The sequence below is a fragment of the Hibiscus syriacus genome, unplaced genomic scaffold, assembly GCF_006381635.1.
Source record: "Hibiscus syriacus cultivar Baekdansim isolate YM2019G1 unplaced genomic scaffold, ASM638163v2 tig00110333_pilon, whole genome shotgun sequence".
Classification (NCBI taxonomy): Eukaryota; Viridiplantae; Streptophyta; class Magnoliopsida; order Malvales; family Malvaceae; genus Hibiscus; species Hibiscus syriacus.
Genome location: NW_024062689.1, coordinates 90,235 through 107,304, shown reverse-complemented (window position 1 = coordinate 107,304; position 17,070 = coordinate 90,235). Strand labels below are relative to the sequence as shown.

At 37.5% G+C, this 17,070-nt stretch overlaps 2 protein-coding genes across 2 annotated transcripts; both read left to right on the top strand.

Annotated features, from left to right (window-relative positions):
- Positions 1 to 8,200: 8,200 nt before the first annotated feature.
- LOC120120180 (uncharacterized mitochondrial protein AtMg00310-like) lies at positions 8,201 to 8,863 on the top strand. The gene is made up of 2 exons (XM_039139867.1): positions 8,201 to 8,561; positions 8,613 to 8,863. The coding sequence occupies exons 1-2, from the start codon at positions 8,201 to 8,203 to the stop codon at positions 8,861 to 8,863; spliced, it is 612 nt and encodes a 203-aa protein (XP_038995798.1).
- Positions 8,864 to 13,385: 4,522 nt separating this feature from the next.
- Positions 13,386 to 14,117, top strand: LOC120120179. Its single transcript, XM_039139866.1, has one exon. The coding sequence runs from the start codon at positions 13,386 to 13,388 to the stop codon at positions 14,115 to 14,117; it is 732 nt and encodes a 243-aa protein (XP_038995797.1).
- The last annotated feature ends 2,953 nt before the right edge of the window (positions 14,118 to 17,070 follow it).

Genomic DNA, 17,070 nt, shown 5'->3' with positions numbered 1-17,070 from the left:
CATATATAAATCAAAATACAATTACATGCCCCCTAATCACATGTACCATACTCTGCAACAACGCCGAAAGAACTCCCTTACTGAAGTCGATAGATGCACTGGTACAATTCTTTTAACCTGAAAAGGTGAGTAATAGAGTGAGCTTTGGAAAGCTCAGTAATACAAAACTACCAGATGATGCTGAAGAACGTGCAAATATAGATAAATATATATATTTCCTTATTGGTTCAGATATTTACAGATTTTTATACTGAGCAGGGATCCTACTGATATTTCAGGTGCTAACGGACAATGAGCTTTCAGTTCAGATAAATAATTTTGGATGACTGAGTTCAGGAGATCAGAATAGGTTATCTAGTGTGTTCCCAAAAACCATATAACTTTTCAGATCTTTTTAAAACATATATATATATACCCCCATCCGTCACGAACAAAATGTGTAGGTTCCCCAGAACCATACAACCCCGTCACGAACAGTAAGGCCCTGAGCACAAAGCCGAGGAGCCTGCAAGTAAGGCCCTGAGCACAAAGCCGAGGAGCCTCCAAGTAATCTTCCTCCAACAATAACCCCCAATAAAACATGTTCCGTACGTAAACGAATATATCAAAAATCAAAACATAATTCAAGTCAAGTATATTATATCAGAATCCAGGTCATGTATCAGATCAGAATCCAGGTCAGGTATCATAACAGAATCCAAATTTGAAATCAGATAAAAATATTCATGTAATTAGGGAACACACTAGAGTTTACAGGTATTATTTAGAGGTACTGTATCAGGCAGAGAAACACAGTTCTTCAGTATGTCGATAGAATGTTGGAATTTAGAATCACTATTGGAAGAGTTCATTAACTGACAGAATCATCAGTTATTCAGAATGTGAATTATCAGGATATTATCTTATTCAGACAGTTTTCAGAAGTTGTACGTAATCAGAAGGGTATTCAGAATCCTTTACATCCATGTCAATTGATCGGATAATCGAACAACTTGATAACGAAGATTCAGAACCTTAACAATTTATATCCACTGGTCAATTCATTTCCCTTCTAGGGTATTTACTTTTTAATACCACAAATTCTTGTTCATAGATCACCTTCAGAATCATCGCTGAATAGATCTTCCAATGATCTTTATTTCATTTCCAAGCTTCCACGATATCATGAAATACTGATGTGCTTGATTTGTAGTTCATGTTCCATGGACAGTACATCTTATAAACTCATCAGAATTTCCAGACTTATCCAATTCACTTACTTAATCCTCGATCATTGAGGTTACTTAGATTATTTAGCAGTCAAATCCATTCCAGTTACTTCAGGATTTTCCAGAGTAATTCAAACGTTCCTGAATTTCAGATACATGTTGTACTTCCATTCCATTCAATTTGGTCTTCGTGGTTGATTGTCGAACAAACGTCCAATTCTTAGTACTGAATACAATCTAGAGCTGGGCTGAGCTGAATACTTCCAAAATTTATCATCAAGCCAAACTTGAGAAGACAAACACATGTTCCAGTAATATCTATGTCATTCAGGTATTGACATAGTTTTAGGGTTGATCTACTCACTTAAATTATTTCCCATTACTTTTAAAGGTAGGCCAATACCTATGCTTATTTGGATTCCTTAATTAATCTAAGGCATTTACTTGGTATAGGTCATGAGGGTATTTTGGAAATTTTGGTGTTCAGTTTTATTCCATTCATTTCAGAGCTCGAGGATATCCAATCATTCCTGAGCTTGGTGATATTCTTGGGTCATTTCCATTACAGGGGTATTTTGGTCATTTTACAGATCTATGGTATTTCAATCTTTTTCTTGCCATCTGATCTTATTATTTAATTCAATATTATCATTTACTTCAGTCCTTTCGAACAATTCTAACAGCAGAATACCCCCGATAAATTACTCTTCAAGTATTTACTCATTATTCGAATATTTTCGGGTCAAGTGTCTTCTCAGATTTTACAAACGGAATATCATAAATTTTTCTGTACAAAGACAGGATCTTAACAATTAAATTCGTACTTAATCGAGTTAAGTACAAATCCTCAAAGTACTTTCTCATTCAGGGTCAATTCAGACTATTTTATCTCTCAAGGGCATTTTCGTAATTTCTTAACCAGATAATTTCGATATTAGCTCTTAGCGAAAATAATATAATATAGAGATCCTATGATTAATTGCTTCCTCGAACATTCTTTGATCTTGAAATGATTCCTTAAAAGACTTCTAGTATCTAGCATAAACCTTCTTGGGGTTAAAAACCGGTTATCCATAATTTCCAAGTAAAACTAACATTTCTTATGTACATCAACAGTTTTAGTAGATCAATAATTCTTTTCAGATTTATTAATCCACTTCCAGAGACAATTCTTGTCATTTTTCCAACTTAAGGGTATTTTCGTAATTTTACCCTACCGGAGTATTATCATAATTTCCCATCCAAGTACCTTTAACATTTAACCTTTGATGAAATAAACTATAAGTTACAAACCCATGTTGATTTCTTTATCACTAAGCACAGAACTTGTAATTTAATTCTAACAATCCCTCAATTTCTTATAGAAATCATCTGAACCATAATCAAGTACTGAACCCTTTTACCGTATTCAGATCAAGTGTAGAAACTAATTAACTACACAAATGAGACCAACATTATCTTAATCATGCATTTACCAATATTCACATGTTCCATAAAGCATAAAGAGGTAGTAAAGTATTACCTCGATTTCCGTGCAATACTAATTGACCATTCGAACGCCTTTGATCTTCAATTCAACTTCCAATAATTCCTCATATACATATCAACATAAATTATATCAGAAACGGAGCTTAATTACGATAAAATGATCGAATCGGGTGATAAATCAGTGAATGACGGCTTACTGGGTTCGAATTTGGTGAAACAGACTTCGGATTCGGATTCAGGACGTCGAAAGCATAAAATATGACTTTTCGGAAATTTGGAATTTTCGGTCAAAATCGAAGTCAACGGGTTTGACCGGCAATTTCGAGGCATTCGGGTTCGAATTTCGAAAAACGGACAGCAGAATCGGATTTGGAACGTCGAAAAATGTCAGGATAGGTATACTCGGTCGAAGTCAAAGGTCGTTTAATGCTCGGTCAAAGCCGGTCAAAGTTTTGGTCAACTTTGGTCAACGCCGGTCAACAGGTCAACGGTCAACGGGTCGGGTCGGGTGAACGGGTCGGGTAAACGAGTCGGGTCGGGTCGGGTTATGACCGGTCAAACCGGTCAAAGATTCACTAAAACCGGTCAAACCGGTCATTTGGACTATCCCCACTCGCAGTGGCGGCGAGTGGGGGCGCGTGGGCACTGTTCCGGCAGTGTAAAATTCACAGAAAAATTTCTAAAAATTATTTTGAGCGATTTCGAGATACTTACAAAGCTCGGTTCACAATTTTGAACACCGGTGGACTCGGAACGGCACAAGGAACACGATGGTGCGGGAAGTGTCGTAAACGGATCGTCGGATCGTCGTGAATCGATGAAAAACCATCTAAAACCGAGTTATTACCGACGATACTTCCGACTGAAATTAACGACGAACGGAGATGATTCACAACGTAAGGTTTGAAGGGTTTTGTTCCTCGCTCGACAACGAACACGATGGTGGTTTCGGCTCGTCGATCGGAAGTCGGACGGCGAGTAGATCGGAGTTGAAAGAGGGGTTTATGAAAAGGAAAATCTGGAAATATTTTTTCCAGAAACATACGGGGATGGGGGTATATATTATCTCCTAAATAAAAATGGTTAAACCAAGAGTTTAGCCACTGAATTTCCTGTACTTTTTAAAATGGTATGCCAACTTTAAAACTTTACAATTTAATCCCCAATGTTTCTTTCAAAATATCAATTAAATCCGCCACTTTATAATTTCTTAATTTTAGCCCCTAAATTGGGGTGTTACAGATGAAGTATTGTCAAGCATCGAGGAGAAGAAGACAGCTAAGGAGATATGTGATCATCTCATCAAATTGTACGAGGCCACATCGTTGTACAATAAAATTTTCCTTAAGAGGAAATTGTACACTCTCCGTATGCCAGAATCTACTTCAGTGACGGAGCACTTAAATACACTGAACACCTTATTTTCTCAGCTTACATCCTTAAGCTATAAAATAGGAGAACAAGAACGTGTTGAACTTCTACTTCAAAGTCTACCGGATTCGTATGATCAACTCATCATCAACTTGACAAACAGTAATGTCACCAGTCTAGTCTTCGATGACGTTGCAGCTGCTGTTCTACAAGAAGAAAATCGGCGCAAGAACAAGGAAGACAGACAAGTAAATCTGCAACAAGCAGAAGCGTTGACAACGATGAGAGGGAGATCAACAGAACGTGGCCAAAGCAGCAATCATAAACATGGTAGATCGAAGTCGAGGAGCAAGAAGAATTTAAAGTGCTAAAGTGCTACCACTGTGGAAAGAAGGGTCACTTGAAGAAGGATTGTTGAAGTCTAAATAAAAACTCCAATCCACAAGGCAATACCGCAAACACTTCAGATGATGGAGATGCTCTATGCTGTGAAGCGTCAACTACCGTGGAAGGCAGAAAAAGATTTGCAGATATATGGCTCATTGATTCGGGAGCGACATATCACATGACCTCAAGAAGAGAATGGTTCCATCATTATGAACCTGTCTCAGGAGGATCTAGTATAGTTGCAATGATCATGCCTTAGAGATCGTTGGTGTGAGAACCATCAAATTGAAGATGTATGATGGAACAATTAAAGTTGTTCGAGATGTACGGCACGTGAAAGACCTGAAGAAAAATTTATTATCCTACGGATTGTTGGATAATAATGCAAGCAAGATTGAGACACTGAAAGGAATCATGAAGGTGTTCCGTGGAGCGCTTGTGGTGCTAAAAGGCGAAAAGATAGCAGCAAACTTGTACATGCTGAAGGGAGAGACTTTGCTAGAAGCAGAAGCCTCTGTTGCCTCATGTAGTTCAGATTCGGCAATGCTATGGCATCAGAAACTTGGACACATGTCAGAACAAGGAATGAAAGTCCTTGTGGAGCAAAAGCTACTTCCAGGCTTAACAAATGTATCACTTCCTTTGTGTGAGCATTGCATAACAAGTATGTAGCACCGGTTGAAATTCAACACATCAAATTCTAGAGGCAAAAGTGTTCTAGAATTGGTTCACTCTGACGTATGGCAAGCACCAGTAACGTCCCTAGGTGGAGCAATCATTTATTGATGACTACTCCAGGAGATGTTGGGTGCACCCTATTAAGAAGAAGTCAGGCGTGTTTTCAACTTTCAAAAACTTCAAAGCGCGGGTGGAACTTGATTCTGGAAATAAGATCAAGCTTTTCAGAACAAATAATGGAGGAGAATACACAAGCGAATAATTTGATGACTTTTGCAGGAAATAAGGCATCAAAAGACAGTTCACAGTGGCGAACACTCCTCAACAAAATGGAGTGCCAGAGCGGATGAACAGAACCTTGTTAGAAAGAAAAAGAGCAATGTTGAGGGACGCAGGCCTAGAAAAATCATTCTGGGCAGAAGCAGTCAATACCGCCTGTTATTTGGTGAATCGAGCTCCATCAACTGCAATAGAGTTGAAGACACCAATGGAGATGTGGACTGGTAAACCAGTTGATTATTCAAACCTCCATGTATTTGGAAGTATTGTGTACGTGATGTACAACGCCTAAGAAATTTCAAAGCTGGATCCAAAATCCAGGAAATGCAAATTCTTGGGGTATGCTGATGGAGTAAAGGGGTATCGCTTGTGGGATCCCACTACCCGCAAATTGATCATTAGCAGGGATGTTATCTTTGTAGAAGATAAACTACAAAGAAAAGAAGACGATGATAGCGCTGAAAAGTCAGAGACTACTCAGATACATGTGGAAAAAGAGTTTGAAGAAGGAGATTCTTCTGAAGCAGAACCAGTACATTATGAACAAGAACCAGAGAGTTATGAAGCTCCAACAACTCGTCAATCAGATCGTGTGAGAAGACGTCCCAATTGGCACTCGGATTATGTTATAGAAGGTAATATTGCATACTGCCTTTTAACAGAGGACGGTGAGCCATCAATATACCAGGAGGCAATAAACAGCTCAGATGCTTCACTGTGGATGATGGCGATGCAAGAAGAAATCGAAGCCCTTCATAAAAATAATACATGGGACCTTGTGCCACTACCACAAGGAAGAAAGCCAATTGGTAACAAATGGGTTTTCAAAATCAAGCGAAATGGTGATGATCAAGTGGAGAGGTATCGTGCAAGACTGGTGGTCAAAGGATATGCTCAAAAAGAAGATATTAAAATAACTTTTCTTCATGGAAATCTTGAAGAAGAGATTTATATGCTCCAGCCTGAAGGTTTTGAAGAAGACGAAAAGAAGAACTTGGTTTGCAGGTTGAACAAATCTCTGTACGGTCTAAAGCAGGCGCCGAGGTGTTGGTATAAGAGATTTGATTCCTTCATTATGTGCCTCGGATACAACAGACTTAATGCAGACCCTTGTGCTTATTTTAAGAGGTCTGGTGATAACGATTTTGTTATATTACTGTTGTATGTGGATGACATGTTAGTTGCAGGACCCAACAAATATCATATTGAAAAATTGAAGGCACAACTGGCTAAGGAATTTGAAATGAAGGACTTGGGATCAGCAAACAAGATTTTAGGGATGTAAATTCACCGAGACAGAAGTAATAGGAAGATTTGGCTTTCACAAAAGAATTACTTGAAGAAAATCTTGTCACGATTTAGCATGCAAGATTGTAAGCCAATTTCTACCCCTCTTCCTATTAACTTCAAATTATCCTCCAGTATGAGTCCTAGCAGTGAAGAAGAGAGGATGGAGATGTCTCGAGTACCGTATGCATCAGCAGTAAGAAGTTTAATGTTCGCTATGATATGCACAAGACCAGACATTGCATAAGCAGTGGGAGTGGTTAGTCGGTACATGGCGAATCCAGGCAAAGAGCATTGGAATATTGTAAAGAGGATCCTAAGATACATCAAAAGGACCTCAAATGTTGCATTATGTTACGGAGGATCAAACTTACTAATCAATGGGTATGTAGATTCTGACTATGCAGGGGATTTGGATAAAAGCAAATCTACTACAAGATATGTGTTCAAAGTTGCTGGTGGAGCTGTAAGCTGGGTTTCAAAATTGCAGTCAGTTGTGGCTACATCCACAACAGAAGTAGAATATGTAGCAGCTACATAAGCCAGTAAAGAAGCAATTTGGTTGAAGATTCTATTGGAGGAGCTTGGGCACAATCAAGAGTATGTCTCTCTATTTTGTGACAGTCAAAGCGCCTTGCATCTAGCAAGGAATCCAGCATTTCATTCAAGGACAAAGCACATACGAGTTCAGTACCATTTCATTCGTGAAAAGGTGAAATAAGGGACAATAGATATGCAGAAGATCCATACCAAAGACAACATAGCAGATTTCATGACAAAGGCGATCAATGCTGATAAATTTTCTTGGTGTCGATCCTCTTGTGGCCTGTCAGAGACGTAAGCAACATGAAGGTACAAGGTAGAAGGAATGGTGTGAAGATATGATTGTTACAATCAATTCTTCAAGTGGGAGATTGTTGAAAGTGAACAAATCCACCGAATGTTGAAAACAAAATCAACAAGTTGGCAAAACATTTCGGTGCCAACCAACATGATATTGTTGAGAAAAAAAATTAGGCACCGAATAGTGCAGCTTTTGTTGAATTTTGGTGATGATAAAATTACACTTTTAGTTATTATAATTTAGGGTATTTATAAATTAGTCCTTAAGATTCAACTATAAATACCCTAGCTCATTTAGCTTCAAAATCATCCCGAAGAATTCTAGCTTTCTTCCAATACTAGAGAGAATTTATAGAGTTTCTTGAGAGTTATTTTCTCCTTTTTATCAAGAGAGAATTATCATTGTTTTCTCCTTGGTAAATCGAGAGAGGTTGTAATACCTATTTTCTCATAATGAAATTCTTCTATCGTTACCGTGGTTTTTTACCCTAATAATTTTAGGGGTTTTTCACGTAAATTTTGTGTCTTTTTTATCTTCATTTTTATTTTTTCAAATTATCAGTTGCGATTTTGCTCTATCCGATAGTCGTCTTCCGCAACACTTATGGGGAAAGGAAGTCTTGATTAAGAGTGTTTTTCAGGCAATTTCCATTTATGCGATGCAGTGCTTCCTCCTCTCTATTACTTTGTGCCGTGCAATGGAACAAGGAATGGCAAAATTTCGGTGGCGAAGCAATAAGACTAGGAATGGGATTCATTGGAGTACATGGAGTTATCTTACTCGTGCCAAATCGGGCGGGGGGCTCAGCTTTCGTGATCTTTGTCAGTTTAATGTTACTCTTCTTACAAAGCAGTACGGGCGTCTTATCCCTCATCTGGAGTGTCTTCCTGCTAAGGTTCTTCGGGCGAGATATTACCCTAGAGGCAATTTTCTCACTGCCAATTTGGGATCGAGTCCCTCTTATATTTGGCAGAGTATATGGAGTGCTAGAGGTTTAATTGAGAAAGGCCATGGCTGGCGTATTGATTCGGGCGAATAAGTGAATATTTGGAATGATCCTTGGTTACCAGGTCTTGGCAATGGTAGGGTCAAACCTCGGAGTATTGACATCAGATTTATCAAGGTGTCTGATCTTATTTATGCTTCCAGTGTGACATGTAGATACAATGTTTTGAAGGATATTTTTTATGAAGAGCAGGTGTCTAAGATCTGCTCCATTCCTTTGTCAAAAGTTGGTATGGCCGATGCTTTAGTTTGGCGTCCTGATGGTTCTGGGAAGTACTCAGTCAAAAGCTGTTACAGATTACTTAGGGGCAAGTAGGATACTGGTCATGGCGGGTCTTTGACTGCTCAGTCTGTGGATGTTTCTAAATTTTATGCTGAGTTGTGGGCTGTTGTTCTTCCTCCAAAGTTAAAATAATCATGTGGAGAATCGCTCATAATATTTTCCCAACCTTTGACAACTTGCAGCAACGGAAGCTTAGTGTTGATAACGTTTGCTGCTTTTGCCAGTCATCAACTGAGACTGTCGATCATGTTATGCGAGACTGTTGGTTCGTGAGGCAACTTCTTCATGCTCTAGGCGTGCATCTTCCCTCCAGTCTTGTGCACATCCAATGGCAGAATTGGCTAGCCTTGTTCTTCATTTCTCTCCCTACGAGACTTAAGGCTGTGCTGATGGTGTCTCTCTGGGCTACCTGGTCTGCTCGTAATAAGGTGGTTCATGAAGGATTAGTGCCTTCAGTACATAACACTCGATCCTTTACTGAAGCTTATCTCAGGGAAATCGATTCGCTTGCTGGTCCAATTATTTATGAGGTTGCGAGGAGGCAAGCTGAGTGGCAGGTTCCAAATGAAGGTATGGTTAAGTTTAATTTTGACTCAGCTTTTTATGCAGTCTATGGAGGCTGTTTCAGGAGTGATTGGTCGCCATACATCGGCTGTCTAATGGCATCTTGTACTGTTCCTTATTTGTCTGTGAAAGATGCTTTTGCAGGCAGTCACTTTTGCTAGGGAGCTTGGCTTTAGAAGAGTTAGTTTTGAAGGCGATTCCCTTACTGTTATTAAGAAGCTGCTTATCCGCTGGTGGATGGTTCGTTGATTGCTCCAATCATCCATGATATTAAAGAGCACTCTAAAGTGTTAACTCGTTGTCTTCTGTTTTGCTGGTCGAGAGGCTACCCAACCTGGAAAGTCAGGAATTTTCATTATAAATACATGATATTTTTTAACCGGTTTGGTGGGTCTGATCAACTGCGTCGGTGGGTCAGATCAACCGAATCGAGTAAGTGGAATATTTGACGAAGTGTCGGAATGATTTCTTGAATTTAAAGCAGAACAATATGTCTGTGAATTACTATGAGATTGAGTTTCTGAGGCACATCAAGTATGCTTCGGAGTTGGTTTCGGAGGAGGAAGAGAAGTGTGATTGATTTTTGATAGGTCTTTGACCCTCAATTCAGTCAGGTGTTTTACATCATGATACAATGTTTAGTAGGTTTACTGTATGAGCTAGGACTGTTGAGAGGATTAAATCATTGTCATCATGTCCTAAATCTCAAAATTTTGATAGAGTCCAAAGGCAACTAGGACCACTTACTAAGACTGGTTATGTGAATTAATTTGTTAAGAGATCGAAACAAAATTTAGATTCTCATGAATTTTCTAGAGTGAGACTGATGACTCTTATTGTTCTAACTGTCAGTGTTGAAGGTAGGACTAGTACTCATGGTGTACCATAGTGTTCATACTATAAGAAGGGCATACAAGAGAATGTTGGAGAAAGACTAGAGGTTGTTTTCCGTTGTGAGTAATTGGAACACTATTTCAGTGAGTGTTCGCTTCTAACTGATGCTCCTTATATTTCTAATCAAACTTCAGTATCGGTTAAGATACCGATCGGAGGTAAAGAACAAGATAAACCTATTGATTTTGGTTTAGCTAGTGGGGGTAAACCAATTTAGAGTAGAAATTCAACTAGGTCAACAGTGAGGCAACAAGAGTTGATGTATTCTACTCGGAGGCACGAGGAATGAGATGAGTTACACGTTTTTTCTTAGTTCATTCTATTTCAATTCCGATTTTCAATTCCGATAAATTTGGAAGTCAAAATTTTCTTTAAGGAAAGAGAATTATAACACCCCCAAATTAGCTTCAAATTAAAATCCCTAAATATTGAGGTGTGACAATCAACATTTTTTTAACAATAAAGAAAATAACACGAACCAAGTGGTCTCCGTGGTAAATGAATTATTGTTATTCCTTGAGTACCCGAGTTCGAGTACCATAGGTGTCAGAGGTGTAAGTATTCAATGTCAAAAGGTTAAAAGTTTATCTTTAAACATATACTATTTTGTATTTACTCATATTAATAAAAAAACAATAAAGAAAGTAAGACTCATTTAGTTTTTTTAATATGTATTTTTTATTTTAAAAATTATTTTTTGTTTTATTTTTAAAAATATAATTAATTTTTTTATAATTACATCATATGTTTGATAAATAAAAATAAAAGTTTGTTTTTAATAATAAAATAATATCTTTGTACCCATTTTTATAATAAAAATATAAAAAATGAAAGTTATTATTTTTTAAGGATTTAAACGAAAGGGAAAGAATTGTTATTTAAAAAATATTGATTTCTTTCTGCGTTATGTAGATTTGAACTATGCTTAAATTGTTAAATTAAAAAAACACTAGTTTTCAACTTATTTCAATTTTTAAAATATTTTTGAGAGAAAACAATAATTCATTTCCAATTTTTAAAAGATCGTTTTTATAAACTTCAATCAAACAGCGCTTTTTTTTTCCTCTCTTTTTTTGTAAAACGAAAATCACATGTGTTTTTTAAACCAAACATATCCTATTTTTTTAAAAAAAAATCTTGTCAAACTAAATTAGCGCTCAATTAATTGATAACATCAATTAAGTCAAGAGTTTAAGTATGTATGCTGACCAAGTAAGAAGAGACGTCAAAGGAGATGTGTAGTGTGTTTCACCGAAACAAAAACCGAATTAGAGTAAAAATTACAAGACAAATGTCGAATACGAACCAACTGCCTACTTTACTTCATCCTCCATCCTTTGAGATTTTAATTAGCATTTGAGAAAGATACTATGGGGAATGACCTAATGGCTTCCCAGTTTTGACCTAATGGATTCGTCCCTATTCTTAATTATATCGATAAATTGCTGGTGAGATTGATGTTATGGACACAAATACCACCGAATTTGTACAACGTGGAAAGTATATCGGCTGCTTTCATAACCATCGCTTGGGATCGACACGAGAGGAATATAAAATGAGTCATATCATAGACGCACATGTGCATCTTTATATAATTCAGATCCTAATATTTTCCTTGTTGAAAATGATAAATTATTGGATTTAAATTTAAACCAAACAAAAATAAATCAGAGTTGTATCGGTCCATTCTTATTTATATCCAAAATTTTATTAAATTTAAATATGATTTAATTTTATTCGATTCCATAGCATTATGAATTTTGACATCATAATAGCAATGCTATGCTACTAGTCCACCATTACTATTTTTTCTAAGATATCATGGATTAATTGTTTACGGATTACGGATACCAGTTTTATGATTTCAAACTTTAAATGTGAAATTACTGATTAATGAATTAACTATTAATCTTCGAGGGGTAAATGATAAAAAGAAAAGGAGATCAATATTTTAGGGTCCCACCTGTAAATTCGGTTCTTCTCTTTTGTGACAAAAAGGGACAAAGTTAAGATCGTGATGTTTCGAAAGTAAGCTCTCAAGCCACTTCGTAGAGTAATATTCTTCATTTATATTAAAAAATAGGATTAAAGATGTATGAACTATGAAGTTTTTAAATCTAAAAAATAATAATTTTTTAGAAAGAAAGGTAAACTAGTCGTAGCAGATAGCATCAAAATCTGCTTGCTGACCATTCTCAGCAGGCAAAGTAAGAAAGAAGAAACAGACAGCAACGGCATCAAATTTCTCTTGTAAGAATCTGTCACTGTTTTCTTTATGAAATCTAAGAGATTCTATATATTAAGGCTGCCGCACGTGAAACTTTCCCGGAATATGTGAATCATTGAACAAGTTTTTGTATGAAGCCGTCATAAGAACAGGTTCTACGAAAAAGGAACGGTGGTTGGAGAAAGTGATGCGCTGTTGGTTTTACTTTGAATTTTGCATGATATATTAAGAATGATTTCCATTTCTGTAAAGAACAGCTTCAGTCGGCCGAGGATTCAAAAATGAAAAGAACAACTTCTTTTGTTCGGGGCTGTGGTTAAATGTTCATTGAAATGACTTTACAAAAACCCTTATTGCACGTTGATAACATGCGAATTCTGAACCTTGTATACAGACCTGGGTGGAAAAAGGAAGAGTTAATCTTATATATTACACCATTCGATTCCTATCGTAAGACGTTTAACTTTTGAAATGGTAATGTGCAGCATCAGTTGCTTTTCTTTCTACCATATAAACATATCATGGTTAGACATTAATTTCATCGTTTCTTGTGCATTTAGCTTTCAGCTTTTGATCTTCAAATTGTTTGGAACCACTCCGCAATATGTCGAACCAACCGGCACCAACTCGACCCTGGTTTCGATTAGCATCCATTTCAAGGCCAGCACCAACCTCAACTCCTGAACCAGCTCCACCTCTGCCACGATCAGACACTATACGACCTGCATTCAGGCCACCAACTCAAGCTCAACCAAATGCCGCTGCTCCACCACCACCTGCAGGTAGTGTTTCTTCGGTTCCACCATCACCTACAGATAAAAAACCTACGGTTCCGGTCAATGCAGGTACTTCTTCGGTCCCCGATTCCCCATGAAGACCGTGCCAACTTCTACTCCTGCGAAAACAGCAGCAACTTCGTCCTTGCCATCTTCTCCAGCAGCGAAGCCAGTGGTTACTAATACCAGGGAGAAAGTTTCACCTGCCAAGAGAGCTCCAACTGCAACATCAGTGGCAAGTTTCCCTACCCAAAAGCCTGCCTCCTCTGTGACCACCACGACCCGTATGCCAAGCCCTAAATCATCGATGACCAAACCGCCAACTGGTAGGCCACCTTCTCCTTTTACTCTCCCACCTTTCCAGTTGAAAGCTCAAGCTGAGATTGATCCCAAGAAGAGTCATGCTGAGGCAGAGCAAAACACGACCGACAAGCCCAAGGGATGGCTATTTGGTGGCACTCGCAAAGCAGCATCTAAGGGATGTGAGTATTCTTCTGATTCCGAGGATGCAGGAATGAGGATCATAACAATTACTGGTGATAATAAAGGCGCTTTCATGGAGATAAACCAATCATCCCACCATAAAAATGGGTTTCAGGGAACTTCGTTTCGTCTCGAAAACAGCAACAGCAACGAGGCAGGTGATCGGAAGATGAAGGCCAAGAGCAACACATCCAAGACAATAACTATGAACGCATTCATTAACAGCAATGTGCAAGGCATTAATAACTCAATTGTGTACAATTCTTCATGCGTTTGTCATGACCCTGGTGTCCACCTTACTCTCTACACAAAACCAACTGTTGGAGGATTCCATGTCGAGTAAAGCAGCAATGGATACAACAGCTACAGAGGAAGTAAAACATTAAATTTAAAGGTTTTTAAGTCTTTTTGGTTTGAATAAATTTAGGCTATTCTACTTTCAAGTTGTAACAACCCGGATATTTTCAAAATAATATTTAATTGAAATTTGAGGTTTTAATTATGAAAATCGGTAAATTGTGGGGACTAAATTGAAAGATTTTAAAACTTGGATATTGTTTTAGAGTTAAAGAAAATTCAGGAACCAAGCCCTGAATTTACCCAAGAAAATTAGGCATGTTATGTTATAAACGTGGTTTTCTGTTTCAAAACAGAAAACCACACCTCAATTGCTCCTAAATTCTCTTCCCCCTATGTTGGTTTCCGACTTAGATCCCGATGCCGTCCGAATTCTGATCGTCGTTTTGAAATCACCATCGTGTTCGTTATCGAGTCAGGAACAATCCCCTTAAATTAATTGAAGCGAAACGCTGCCAAACGTCAGGAATTTCAAGTCAAAGCATCGACTTTTTTTTAGCTCTATCGCCGGGAAAATCTCAAATTCACCGCCGATCGTTGCTCCGTTTACGACACCTTCTGCACCATCGTGTTCCTTGTGCCGTTTCGAGTCCGTCGGTGTCATCCTCGGTCTCAGTCGACGGAGGCGCGTGAGGAGGTGGAGCAGTCAAAGATTCGGCCGAGTTAAAATCGAGCTCTCCGCCGTTCAAAAATTTGAACCGATCTTTGTAAGTATCTCGAAATCGCTCAAAATAATTTTTAGAAATTTTTCCAGGATTTTTAGAGCCCCAGAGGAGGTCTCACGCGCCACACGCGCCGCCGCAGGGAGAGTGAGTAGCTGGAAAACCAGTTTGACCGGCCTGACCCGACCCGACCGTTGACCCGACCCGACCCGACCGTTGACTTTATTGGACCAGAACCTTAAATGGCTTTGACCGACCCTTAAACGACCGTAAATATTTTTCGAGTATATCTATTCTGATAGTTTTCGACGTCCCGAATCTGTTTCCGAAGTCCGTTTCACCAAATTCGAACCCGAAGGCCTCCAAATCAACGATCAAAGTGGTTGACTTTGACTTTGACCAAGAATTTAAATTTTCGAAAAGGCATACTTTATGTTTTTCGACGTCCTGATTCCGATTCCGCAATCTGTTTGGCCAAATTCAAACTCGAAATCCTCCAAATTGATAGTCAAACCCTAAAAATGCTTATATACTTAAGAATTTAGCTTTGAACAATTAAGTAAGATTTGAGGCTGATAAATTATTATTGTTTGAAGGTACAAGAGACTCTCCGGATCGTTCGACAACTCGACCCAGCTCTTTTAGATCAATTAAACCACGTGTGCCAGTATTCACCCGTAAGACCCGTAAATTTTATGATTTTAGAGATTTATTTATGTTACCCATATGTAATATAGTGTTATTATAAAATAGGTTCGAAAACTGTAGCAGAGCGTGGTGAAACCAGCAATCAGTAGATCTACTATTTAAACATATTATCGAGGTGTGTTCCCTAATTATTACTGAACTGTTTTATTGGTTTTAATATGAGGTACACTGAGTTCTTTGGTTACTGTTTTATTGATGCACCAATTTAATGTGATGATTTATGGAATTTTTGTCACGGTGCAATTGAACTTTTGGATTGAATTACAATAGTATAGCTTTGATCAAGCTAATAAACAGAATGGGTCTAATGTGACTCTTGGGGCCCCAAGATACATTAGGTTGGCTTCCCTTGCTGTGTGCTTAGGGTAAGCTATATGGACTTGGACTTACGAGCTTAAGGATACAAGCTCTAAAGCTTATCCTTAGGTTGGCTTTCTTTTTGTTGTGTGCTTAGAGTAAGCTATATGGAAAATAGTTTTGGAAATTACTGATGGTGTACAAGAAAAGAGTTTAAACTATGATTTTCAAAAGTTAAACTCTTTTATGAATTTATGAGATTTACTGGACTATTATTTGTTTAATGTACCTATTGTGATTTTAAGGTAATATTGGGACACACTGAGCCTATCTTACCTTTAAAAAAAATATTTTTCCCCCTTTCAGATACTGTTGGTTAGATACATCGGTTCGAGCACTTGGAGGATCAACATATCTCTTGAAGTATATATGATTGTAATGTTTTATCTTGCTAGTTGACTTTATTTTGGTGATATGGACATTATTTTAAAGTATCGTATTTTAGGATGATACTTTTGCTATTACTGTTCGGTTTATTATGATTTTGAAGACCTGTTTTAAATTAATATATTACTTATTGGTATTATATTTACAAGTTGGGTTTTGATGGTATAATTTATTTCATGACATTTATAATGTGATTTTACATTGATTGAATAATGGTTTCAGAAAATATCTTTAAAAATCATAATGTGATCCACTAGACTTAGTCGAAACGCATAGGTCGAGTATAGGGGGTTACGCAAGTTGTTTGAGTGATGCCTAAAGGGCATATAGGTTCGGATTCTTCAATATCACTTTTTCGTGGCGTCTATTGTAGAGAATCCAAGCCCAACCCTTTAGAGTTAAGAATTATGAGCTAAACTTAGAGTGTAATAAAAATGTTGGATAAAACCCTTGTGTTTGCATTTCACCGACTGGCTATTATAACACCAATTTTATTTTTAATTTTGCCTTGCATATTCTAGTGGTTCCTTTATAACACTCCTAAAATTATATTTAGACTAGGCTGAGGGAATCAATATAAAATTATAAAAAAATAACATTTCTACGAGAACGTTACATTATCTAAGAAATATTTGGCAATGATATTAGATTATCGTACTTGAAGGACGAAAAACAGTGTTTAGTGCCTACGTATATGTATATACATCATTCTTCTTTTTCACTAATAATTACTTTTAAAAAGATGATAGGAATGAATCATATGTGCGTGTATATGTGGTTTCTCACAGTTGGAGAAGCTAAGTGAAATGTTATCCCATAATAGTG

Coding starts and splice junctions, on each gene's coding strand:
- LOC120120180 (XM_039139867.1), top strand. CDS start 8,201: ATGCAGTGCTTCCTCCTCTCTATTACTTTGTGCCGTGCAATGGAACAA. Junction 8,562..8,612: donor TGAGAAAGGCCATGGCTGGC/GTATTGATTCGG, acceptor CTTGGTTACCAG/GTCTTGGCAATGGTAGGGTC.
- LOC120120179 (XM_039139866.1), top strand. CDS start 13,386: ATGAAGACCGTGCCAACTTCTACTCCTGCGAAAACAGCAGCAACTTCG.